This window comes from Fopius arisanus, unplaced genomic scaffold, assembly GCF_000806365.1.
Source record: "Fopius arisanus strain USDA-PBARC FA_bdor unplaced genomic scaffold, ASM80636v1 scaffold00015, whole genome shotgun sequence".
NCBI lineage: Eukaryota > Metazoa > Arthropoda > Insecta > Hymenoptera > Braconidae > Fopius > Fopius arisanus.
In genome coordinates, this window is record NW_011887754.1 from 437,361 (window position 1) to 450,364 (window position 13,004).

The 13,004-nt window shown below is 38.3% G+C and overlaps 1 protein-coding gene across 1 annotated transcript in view; it reads left to right on the plus strand.

Moving 5' to 3' along the window:
- Positions 1-13,004, plus strand: part of SK (small conductance calcium-activated potassium channel) — a 79,440-nt gene that overhangs the window by 62,371 nt on the left and 4,065 nt on the right. Inside the window, exon 6 of the mRNA XM_011299632.1 lies at positions 10,781-11,202. Coding sequence (XP_011297934.1) covers positions 10,781-11,202 — 422 coding nt within the window. The remainder of the gene's footprint in view (positions 1-10,780; positions 11,203-13,004) is intronic.

Consider the following 13,004-nt stretch of genomic DNA (forward strand, 5'->3'; position numbering starts at 1 on the left):
CTTTTCATTTTTATTTTAACGGGAGATTTACAAAAGTCCAATCTCTGCAAGTAAAATTTAATTATTTTTTTTTCACGTGTAAATTATATCGTCGGTCGCAGCGTAATGAAAAAATTATTCAAGCACTTCTTCAAGAGTCTCCCGGAATTTGTTCGCATTCTCCTGGAGGAATGAAAATTCAGAGGATTCGAGGACTCAGCAAAGAGCTCCGACGTTTGCAGTGTTGCCAAGAAATGTATTATCCGAAGTGCGTTGTGAATAAATATAGAAATTCCCGAGATAAAGAAAACGGGGAAATGCACGGAGTTGAGCAATTTTCGTCGGTGGCTCTTTCATTTTTCGTCTGGGTCAGCTTTTATTTATCTTAGACATGCTCGAAAGAATTCACCGCCGAAAGAGCATCGGGTTGGCAGCATTACAGGCCAGAGAGACGAGGCGAGAAAAAGCAACTGCCTTTTGTGAATTACCCGTTCTCTCCGTCTTTCTACATCGGTTTTGTGCATCTCCTGACAATTGTAACTCCCGGGTAAATGTACACACCCAGGGCAAGTGTTCCAGCCTCTTGTCACCGTCACCCATTTAATCATCACCTCATTTTCTCTGAATGGAGAAATTCACACCCGGCAAATTCATTTCCAACGAGAGTCAGCAGTCAAGGGGTTTAAATTTAATTCGATGCGACAGGAAATATTTCGGTTGATCAGTTCACTTCGTCGTTATCGGATCGAGTGGAATTCAATGCACCACGGAATTTTCAGGGAAATTACTGAATTTTCCGGATTACCAGCTTTTATGGTCGAAAATATTATAAATATATACCATTAGGCAGCGAAACAATACAAAAAAAAATTTCACTTCAAAGTATCACCACCAAATGAAAAAAAGTTCTTGTGTACTTACATTTCATTCTAGCTTTCGGTTTATTTATATTTTAAAACACTAACAAAAAACTCTCGAATTTCGTAATAACGGGGATGCAATTCCTCCATACTTCAGTAATGATTTTATATCGAGTATAATATATTAATATATAATTATTTATAATTAATATATTGATTGTTCTGAATTGTAATACATCGATGTGTCATTTTTCCCGGAAAATATCAATAAAATTACTGACATTGTACTAAAATTTTGTCGTATGATATTTTGTATCACCTCACGAACAATTTCTCGAGAAAATCTAAATTTTCCAATTCTTTGTGAATACGAAAAAACATTGGGAAGAATCGGGTCATTTTCTCGAATGTAATTAAAAAATCGGAGGATTCGGAGGACAATTATGGAATTTCCTCGAATTTTCGCGGTGAAAAACCTGACACTTGTTCCACCCGTCTTTCACGATTTATCTTCAACGATAAATGATGACTCGCGCCAAATAGTCGAGTGGACCCATTTATTGGATTCGAGAGCTGGATATTCTTGGTGAGTCGACCCCTTGGAATCTCAAGTCCTAGACATCAGTATTATATGTCAACAGTGGATTTGGGAACACCCACGAGCTAGAAAAAGTATAATCACAACACTCTCCCAGATTGTTTCGTTCTTTCAACAGAGATAAATCATTCCAAGATAAATAATTCTAAGGGGATGGGGATTCCCACATGAGGATTAAAAAAAATAATTAAACGAAATAAAAATAACAATTCTCTTTACAATATATTATGTCTTTACATTTCATTTCGGATGCGAAATAAATTGATTTTCTCTGGCTGTAAGAAATTTCCTTTTCGCGACATTATTTTATTTATCCCCCGACAAGACGCAGCGCAATTAAAACCTCCGGATTGTCTTCAGCACTTGGTGTCACTGTAAGTTTGAATGGATTGCATTTCCCTTTTCAAATTGCCATGAAAAAGGCAAGTTGGCTATTCTGAATATTCGTCGTGGCCTAACTCACACCCATTGGTGTCTAGCCAAGAGTCCTCCGGAGTTCCCGTTTCGGATACTCTCACGAGGATGTTCCACGTCTGCACCAGATTCCACCAGAACAATGAAGCGACATGTCCTCACGACATGCCTGGCAGTCAGTGCATACCCGTTATTTCCCTGAAATTCAGTTACACCGAACCTGCAACTGCCGACGACAAGTTAAAGTAACGAAACAAAGAGAGAGTCCTGCTTGTAACGAGACTATTCACTTGCATGACGCATCAACATCACCGGAAAACTTTCGGTGCATGTTTAGAGGGACGTAACATCATCCTAAGGGCGAGCACCAGGTCGCCTGGTTTGAAAAAACTTTTTATTTTCAGGCACTAGTTTTCAGCTTTCCTCATAATTTTATTTATCTTTCCAAATTTTTCCTGAATTTTCCAAATTTTCATCCTGAAACATGGAATAAATGGCTGCTATACTGGAATTCTTTAATTAAATTCCAATTAAATTCTGTTATAAAAATTGATAAGATTTTGAGATACTCAGGCATAAATATCCTCGAACCGTGAATTTTCCGAGAATTTAAAAGTTTCATAGACTTTTCTCACTTGAATTAAATCACCGTAATTCCCTGGGAAATTCAGGCACAAGTATTCTCAAATTTCAATTCGAATTTCAATTTTTATATCATGCATCATCATTATTTTTTCGAGCATTATTAGCGAATGAAACCGTCAGAGTTTAAAAATGCGTATAGATAAATAAAAATTGATGAATTAGACATGAGCACAAGTTTTATTATAATTTTTTTTTCGCGGGAAGTGACAACTTGGCAAAGGAGTTGAATTTCAAATCCAAGTTTGCACAAGGAGGGGGCAGGTTTACGAGGGGGCGTGCAGATGGACTTCTGCACGGGAACTTGATGAACGGAGTTTAATAAAAAGACGTCCCTTGGTTATTACTAGCCAATCCAGTGAGTTATCGCTGTGATATATAACCAAGTGGATGGCTTACACCACCAACTGCCGAGTGATACTACCGGTGGAGGTAGGGGAAACGTTGACTAATCCCGCGTGTATACTTCCGGTAATTTAAGTCCTTGCTCGGTTAACCGTGACGATAGTAATGGCATTGACTTCACTTCCTGACGAGGATACATTGTTATGCACTGCTTGAAACACTGGTAATTCCAATTACATTTATTTCTGTTTTAACTCCAGCCCCCTCCACCTCACCCGTCGCCCCTCACCCCTCACCCCTCACCCCTCACCCCTCACCCCTCGGGGTTTTTTTTTTAAACCTGCGGGTTAATTATGGCTTTGGGCGGAAAATTATGGCCGGAATTTTCAATTATTTCGGATCCTCTGTGAACCGTTGAAGCAAAAAATTCTCATGCGTTTCGACGCTGCAACAAGTTTCCAATTTATTCTCACTGTTTCAATTACAATGGGAAAAAGGAGTTTTTGTTTTCAGGGAGCGATCCCCATTTTTTCAGCCAATCCTGAAATTAAAGGACTTTATCATTTTCGGTGGTGAAATCGTTTCGAATTTGGTAACGAATTCTGAATAATAAAAGAAATCTCTCTGGGTGATGATAATATTTGTATTGAATTTTAGGAATTTTTCATTTTTAATTGAGAGATATTTAAAATAGATATCGGAATTACATAATTTCTGATGATAATGTTCCGCCATTCGATAATTAATGGAAAGAATCCACCGAATAATAAATTATCGGATCGCCAGTTCAAATATTTGAAAACAATCAGAATCCCTGTGTGCTTCATCTCCATTTTATCATTTCCAATTTCATTACAGAACTAATTAAATCAATGACAAATGAGTTCATACGATATCATCTACTCTCCCTCCTGAACCCATTATCATTGATAAAAATCCATACAATTTCGCTGAATAAATTTTCTTGCGGCGCCAACAAAAATTTTTTTTCCGGAAAAAAAATATTCAAAATGTTCAGAATAATGAATGACTCCTTGATAATCAATGGGTCTTTTTTTTCTAATCTCAAAAACCTGGAAAATTCTGAAAAAATTGGGACACGGGAATTTTGCGGACATGAGGGAATTATGTGATGGAGCAGCGAGAATTCCGGAAGCAGGAATCTTCTGGTGAGAGAAACGGTCCTTCCGCACGAATGGATAAAGTGTATAATGCGGGTTGAGGAAAATGCCAGTGGAAACGGTCACCTTTGTGGTTGGAATATTACAAAAGAACGTGGTGGCCAGGCTGAACGACATTCGGATAAGCTCGACGGAAAGAGCTCCGGTTGGTCCTCCGCCAACTCCAGTGATGGCTTATCCTTTCCCTCATGTTTTTTTGGGGATGAGACTATGGATTGTGATAGGATGGAGTGGCCAAGCCTGCATCTTCCTAGTCCCCAGGGATCGCTCTGGGTCCCAGGAAGTAACTCCAGCTCCGAATATCGACTTTGACGGTTTCCAAAATTAAAAACGCCCGTTTGTCACCGATAAACCACATCCGTCCATTATTTTATATCATTTCTTTTTTTATATCACATTTCATATAATTTTTTTTTAATCTCTGAAATGTGAAATTCACATCTTGTGGCAAAAAAAGGAATATTAAATTTTTTCACATTTTTTTTTCCTGTGGGGATTAAATCCAATAACGAATTCCGAAATTCTGTCCTGAAAATTCTCTGAATTAATATAAATCATGAAAATTCAGTTGAAAATTCTGAATTTTAAACTCATGAAATCTCAGGTGATCCTCAACAATTTTTCTATGACTATTTTCATTTAAGGAAACATGAGGAGTGTCTTTGATCATCAAGACTCAAAACTCTTTGATTTTATCCTAACTTGTCCTGAATGTCGGACCCTTGGAAATGGCAAGTTCCCCTGAAATTCAAATGTACTCCCAACAATTTCCGAACCACGGAGATATTCGTGCAGATGTAGCACATGAATATCTCCCCAAGAAAGCTGCCAAGTTTACTATCCAGGTTGAGTTAAACCAGGACACTCTGATAGCACCATGGGGAAATACACTTAGCCAACAGCGGATCTACTTGAACCCGTCCAAGACCCGAGGAAAACACACATGATCCTCATATTTTTTGTGTCCTTCCAGTCTGCGAATATGGCGCCGTGAATTCAGACAGCTGAAGAACATCATGTTGGATCATCCCCATTGGCTCCAACAACCCCCGCGGATTAACCCTTCGCTCCATGTGGATGCATTCAATTGGACACTTTCAATCGTCTCCAAAACTTTCTCTGCTTTTACGAGTTCACTACACACGAGAAAGAAATTTAAATTTTCACGGTTGAGAAAAAATTCAGACTTCATGGACTAGTAATTTTCAGTGGAGTGTTATTGAATTCAGGGCTCGACTAAAAAAGTTTGTGATAAATTGTCTGTCAACTCACGTAATCCCAAGACCAATTTTTATTTCTATCACTTTTATGATAATTTGAGAAAAAGTAGGAACACGAAAATTCATATTTCGTTTCAATTATTTCTAATTATTTTAATATTTCAATTATTATTTTCATTAATATTGTTGTTTTGAGAATATTATACGCATATTGTAAGATTGAATTTCACTTCGTTGGTATTAAAAATTCATGTTGTTTAACTTGAAATTTGGAATGCGATTTTCCACCAGTGTAATTGAATGGATCAAATAGACTCAGAGACATTTAAGACGGAGAGTTGAGTCAATAAAGCATTCCCGGTATTTGCGGTTTAGCGCTTACAAGTTGAGGGCCTACGGAGTAGCGGTTGACCCAGTGCCTAGACCTCTGGCCAGTCCTTTCATCTCCCTGAATATGCACCAGCCCTTACCCACATTTCCCGTGCCTCAGGCGCTATTTATCCTTCGATTTTTCATTATTTTTGTTTTCATGTCGTTGAAGAGTTGAGAGGAAAAAAAAAATGGTGAAAGAAAAGAGGAGGAAGGAGGTTGAGAAAAATGAGGAATTTGCCACTCTCTGGTGTCCTCCTTATCGGTTGGTGGTTGTGCCTCTATTTTTCAAGGAAGCGGCTGCGAGAAAAGGAAGGAAAAAAGTGATAGACCGCTGGAGTTCCTGCGGGAGTAACCGAAAAGAAGAGCCTCGTCAAAGGAACAAAGGATGATAAATAGAGAGAAAAAAGAGTTGAGGAAATTTAAAGTACCTTGTGCCCACACAACCGTACTTTATCCCACTTCTTTTCTCTCCGCGGTTTCTCTCGAGTTTCTCACGACTTCGGGTTTCATCAAGTTCCACGAGTACTTGCAATAAATTCAATTTGTCGTGGGGTGAGACTGCTGAATGTCAACACTGTTTAGATTATTTTATTGGAACGACAATGAATTGCTGGAAATTTCCCATTGTCCTCCGGACAATCATTTAAAAATCCCTCAAGTTTCAATTTTTATCTCGTACAATTCATTCGTTAAAAAACGAAGTAAATTGGCGGGATGGACTGCCAAGTTTTTTTAATGAGCTGATTGTTCCATCAGAGCGAAATTAAATAAGACGAGGGTAGAAATTTAGGGTAAAAAGGAGTGGAGAGTGCACAATGGGTGTGAATCTCGTGCCAAAATCCATAGCCTCGTTATCCGTTGGCATTTCCATTTGCCAACTCCGTAATACTGACTCAATTGTACATGAAATATCCCCTCGAATCACGTATTCCGGGAGCTCACTGGAGTGTGAAAGAGAGCCTGTGGATTTTTTATTCCCTTCCCCTATCGAAACCGACAGGTGTTGATCTTCTCATCGTATTTTGGCAGTAACCTCCAACATTCCCTCCCCGTCATTGCATTTTATTTTTACTTCTTTGTATTGTATTTTTTTTTTTTTCTACTGTCGTGTCACTCGTAAGTGGCATGACGTACCGTAGCCAACGCTTTTGCCCTTGGTACCGTGCTATTTCCTGGTACTCACAGTCCACATGTGTCACATCGATTTTCAACTGCTCAGAATCATCTCCCGTCAAACTCCTTCTGCCCAACATTTCTTTATTTCCATCTTCAGTTTATTTTTTCTCAACACTTGGTCTCGCTTGAGTATTTGGTAGTCCAGCCGCACGATTCCTCGGAGTTGTGATGCTGAACACCAGCCAAGTGCAGTCGACTGAAGAAAAATAAATGAGTCGGAGAACCTCCAAGAACTTTCAAGGAAATCCCATAAATCATCCACCAAGGAGCCATTAAAATATTGCTCCAGATAAACCAGCATATTTGTTGCGTGATTTTATAGCTGTACTCTTGTATTTACGACGAATACCGAAGTAATTCAGCATGACGCACTCTTCGGGGATAATTTCAGCTTTGCATGTCCGGTTGTCATTTTTGAAAAAGAAAACGAAATTTCTTAATTACAATTCACTGGGTTTTTTTATTTTTCAATAATCATTTTCTAGGAAAATTAAATTTTATTCTGAATTACAACGAATTATCAATCAATAAAAAATCTTTAACTGCACATTTAATCACATATTCCCTTGAATCCGATAGTCATTATTAATTTTTATGGATTACCCGCACTGAGCCTGTGAGCTGTTCTTAAAATCCAGCAGTGGCTGTCACTTACTAAAAAAAAAGTTCCAAGAAATATAGGATAAATACCGATCAAAAAAGAACTTTAAAGCACACGTGACAACTATTTTCACGTTTCCCTGACATTTGAAAAGCGGCAAAAACTCGCGTAAATATAATGGTGAGGCCTCGCAATCCAATGGATCGTTTTACCCCTCCACGTGGCCATTACCCATGCATGCAAATGTACGTTATATATTTTTATTCTCCGAGTGACATGACTATCGATTTATCCTCAGTATCTCCACTCGATAAACTAGACTATCAATAGAGCAACCTTTAATCTCATCCAACCCGGCAATATTAATACACTTCATTCCTACCGGGGGACCTTGAAGAACGAAAGCTCGTCGACAAAGCGGTGACAAGAGGCAAAAGTCACCGGGTCAATATATGAAAACGGGAAGCAGAGGGATAATGCAATTGGGAGGAGTGAACCAATGAAAATCAAATGCATCTTTCGCCCTGATTGTTCTTATTTCACGTGAATTATTCAGGTGATGAGACAACGTCCATTGATTTTCCCTCTGCTGGGTCTTTTTTTTTTCACGATGGTCAAGGTAACGGCGACGAGACACGTATCATCGATCCATTGGAGGGGAGAGACAAACCGTTTATCAACGGGGATGCATACTTTTACATTATCATTTATTTTTTTATCGTTCTGAAGGTGTTATTCTAATCCTCAATCTCTCCCATCTGCCGATAGTTTAACGTCAGAGGATTGCCATGGCGAATTATTCAACATGAATCGTTTGAAAATCACTCCCTCGGTTATGAAATTGCCAATTCCTTCGCATTAACACTTTTCCACGTACTTACCGATTCGCTATTGCGCGTTACCACTGGGTGTAAACGTAACGAGTGATAGTGGTGCGCGATATGTCAGCCGCAGGTGCAGCCGACCAGTTCATGTAAAATCCCCGGTGGTGCGCTCGAAATTTATTTCTGCCCGCTAAACCTGTTAGTACAGAATCATTTTCCGTGAAAGTAATAAAAATATTAATAAAAATGAATATAATTAATATAATAAAAATATTAATAAAAATTCTAGCTAGAGTCTGCATGGAATTGCTATTTATATCGTTGTCTTTCGGATTTTTTTTTAGAACTTCATTTGAGACTTTCTCACTCGTCCTCAATTTTTTTTGACATCGCTCTCAATTTTATTTAATAATAATATTACCCTAGAGAATATTCCAAAAAATATTAGAATTCAAAATATTATAATGTAAATGAAGTACTTCGCGAAAATATTGGCCTGAAAAATATTCAAAGGCGAGATATTACGATATCATTATATTATTTTTTTAAATATTACAAATAAAAGGATTATGATATAAATTGTTTAATATTTTAAGTTGTATTATTTTGATGGACAGCCATAAAATAAAAATCTTCTGTTGAATCGAAAAGTCTTCGATTTAGTTTCGAAAGCCTGAAGTTGAGACGTTGAAAATACTTCCAACTTCTTTCCAGTAATTTCACCCCAAAATGCCGGTGCCTTCATCTCGTTAACTCTTCCAATATCCCATCACCGGAAAAAATTTCAACTCTGATGAACAAAATTAATTATCGTCGCGGTATCAATTCCCCTTCCACGGTATAAACCGCAGAAAATTTTTTCATCAAAACGCTCATCGCGCTTCGATGAAACTCAATTTGTTATTTTAATGAAAACAATCTGGGAAAAATTACACGGAAAATAATTCGCTATTCTTTTATTATCACTGTGGACCAATCGAATTTTATCGACGATCTCTTTGAAGATTAAATGAATGCACTCGACGATTTTTTTTTATAAATCCCACCAGGGACCAGATGAAAATTCAAATCTCATTGTCCTCATGCTATTGTCGAACGCCCATTTTAGTATTACCCGAAAACTTCTGAGTCGTTTCCCCAAAACTCACAAGAGGCTAGTCGGAAAAGAGTTTTCAAACTAATTCCATTTCTGGCACGTCAGCGTCACCGCTGGCGCAATTTCTCATACTTTGCTCTACAGTTATACGAAGTGGTTTTATAAAGTCCATTCACATTTTTAGAAAGTGGCGAGATGAGAAAGTGAAGTCCGAAAAAAATCTGGGGAAAGTGTCCCCGAGTTCTGAAGAAATTATAGAATAATTCAGTGGTAAAGTGGTGGAAAAAATGAAATGACTCAACCCTTCGGTGAGTTTTTCCGACTTATCTCCAGAACTAATGGAGATAATGAAATTTTTATGCAATCGTTTTTTCTAGAGGTAATGAAGCTCTACAAAAAATATTCTTACGAAATTTCCCCCTCTCTTTTAATTTCGAATATATTTTGTAAAAATTAATCGCATGGTTAATAATCATGGGAACTTTTACATATTTTTAAATTTTTAAATTATTTTGAATCTTGATAATGTATTACAGACAGAATTTCCGTATTTTTCTCTTGAATCGTCTACAAAAGATTGAGAATTCAAATATGAGAACATAAAAAGGACAAACCGCATTCTAGAATACTTAAAGTCCGAATGCCAGAGAGTAAAGGCTGACTTACAGGGAAAACTTTTCGAATAATTCTCATCCTCACTCCTCCCCTTTCACTACTAAAAATGTACACATAGCCGAAGCTACTCCTGCGGGAGTATGAAATTTAGTGAAAGCATAAAACTCGTAAAATTTCACCATGGGGAAACCGTTCATTTCAACCCCTACCCTTTTTACTCAGTAACGCTAAAAACTACCTCGCTCCCAAGGCCCTCTTTGTTCGCCCTCCAAGTTTTCAGCTCAATTCAGCTCACTCTGTCTCTTCTCACATCTCTCGGCTTTTCTCCCGACCATTTTCAACGTCATCCCACCAAACTTTTCATCCTCAAACCCTCGCACCCCGATAAGACGCACTCCGTAGTCTCCAGGCAACGGGAAAATACAAATAACTGAAGCCAGTGTACTTTCACCCCTTTCTCCGTGACTTCAGAGGTTTTTCCTTAGCAGAATGACGATGGTTATGTTGTTGGAAATTTTTAACAAGCACGTCTACTGATATTATATATTTTACATTTTCAGTTGATGAGAAAATTTGATTTCAGAAAAGTCACCTTCCCAAAAATCCTAGAAAAATCACCCCCAATATACCAGTAAAAACAAGAAGACTATAAATAAATTAATAAAACATGAAAAAATCAGAACTCATTTCTCTAAAATAAAAAGCTAGCCCCCTCAAAGCCCCGAGATCTTTCCCCGTTTTAGAACAAATGATCAACGTCAATCCAATAATTTAAATGTTCCTGAATATGAATGGAGATGAATTGAGATAACATTCCACATCCTAACGACTGATCCTTTTGCACTGACCTGTTTCAGTTGTTCATGATTGATAACTGCGCGGACGATTGGCGAATCGCAATGACTTGGCAACGAATATCCCAGATATCCATGGAGTTGGGGATATGCGCAGTGCACCCGATACCCGGTGAATACTACTTCCTGTGGACGACCAAACTGGCCAACAAGGGTGGTGATATAGGTTCACAATGGGTACCCTACGACGTAACCCTGTCATTGCCAATGTTTCTACGCTTGTACTTAATCTGCCGTGTGATGCTCCTCCATTCGAAATTATTCACCGACGCATCATCACGAAGCATAGGGGCCTTGAATCGCATAAACTTCAACACAAGATTCGTTTTAAAGACCCTCATGACAATATGCCCTGGCACTGTGCTCCTGGTATTCATGGTATCCCTTTGGATCATAGCGTCGTGGACATTGCGCCAGTGCGAGAGGTAAATACTGAATTTTCACTCGTTAAATCTTAAAACGTCATCCCAACGTTTCACCCACTCCCTCAAGTATTTCATCTTCATCCAGCTAATGGCACTTGAGAATGTAATAACCGTGTGGATGCTTCACCCTGATTTTCCGACAATTTTCCATCCTCTGACTCTTTCCTCAGACCAACTCAAGGAAAAAAATCCCCAATTCTTTCTCAACCACTCTGTCCTTTTCAGAAAACTCCTTTACCCAATTCAACTTTTACTGTTGGAGTGGAGAAAGGAGAATGTCAATGCTCTGGGGTGCACTCGAGAGAGACAAATGTAATCATTATCCATAAATGCCTCATCCTACCGTCAGGGCTCTCTTGAAAGACCTACAAAGATTTCTACAATCACACACTCAATCAGAGTAAATCTTGTTCCAATGGTCTTAGCCTCAGTCTTTTTGAAGTCCCAACTTCGACCTCTTCGAGAAGGAATTTTAATTTGAAACATCTTGCCGTCACAAGTAATAACCGAAAACTTTTTTATTCATTTTTTAATTTCTATTTGATGTACAAAATTAATTAATTCATTCGAAAGTCTCGGGTTGCACATTTAAAGTGCTAATTTAATGCCTTATATTCTCGTCTCCACGGCCCAACAACTGTTCATCTCATTCCAATAATCTTGAAAAAAAAAATGAAACGCCTTGAAATCGATACAGCCTCTGGGCATTTTCGGACACTGTGATACGACAATTCCGCGTGGAGAAATTCAGCTGTTAAGCCAAACTCTGTCTTCCTCGAAAAATAACGCTCATCGCTTTATCACTGTGAGGCTCATCCGTAGGTTTTACCTCGACTCAAATTGCCACTGAGAAAAAGAAACTGGGCAGACGAAGATAAATAATCTGAAAGGAGGAACCATATTTACACGTTTCGGGGGCGTGATGAAGCTGGTGGAGTCAATTTTACTCGACCATCAGCTTTCAGACTGTCTCACGACAAACGAGACCGACATTCTTTATGTGTTCAATTTTTTTCAAGGTAATATCAAGAAAAAATGAGATACTTATCAAGGGCTTCGAAATAGAGCTCAGCCAATCTGTCTCGAGCATCAGTTTTCGAAATATATTTCAAGATCTAATGAAGATAGCGGAATTTATCAAGATCCCCACGAGAATTTTTCCATCCTTTGCATTCATCACGATGTTCATCAACTCATCCTGAGTCAAGCTTCCTGATTCTCGTCGTTTCATATTGTTTTCATCGTAAATTAAGCAGCGGCAGTGGCTGGTCTGGGGAAAATAGAAAAATATTTTTCACTGAATCGCGGGGAAGATTTCGGTGCTTGCAGCATTGCAGAGTAAAAATCGTGCTGCTCGAAAAAATTGATTACGAATTTTTGTGTTTGATTCGATTAAATGGGAAACAGTTAAAAAAAATTCAGGTGAATATAAATGTTCACAAAAATTGAAGGATTGAATAATCAATTTTCCCGAGGTCCAAAATGCAGCCTTGGACACATTAAACCCACAACATTAATAACTCACATGTAATCATTAGTGATAATTAAATAGCTCTCCCGAAATTCGAGTGGAAAATCATGAGGAATTGAAATTCAGAGTCGAAGCACAGGAATCTCTCAATTTTGTTCTCTCGATGTGTCCCCCATGCATTTTCTGAACTCCTGAAGAATCCCCCGAGTTCCAGAGCTTTTTTTCAGAATTCTCTGGAGTTATCCTGAAAAAAATATTCCTCCACCCCCGGGATATCCACCAGCACGACAAACGCACGTGTAGATTCAACATGCGGCATACTGATTACAAT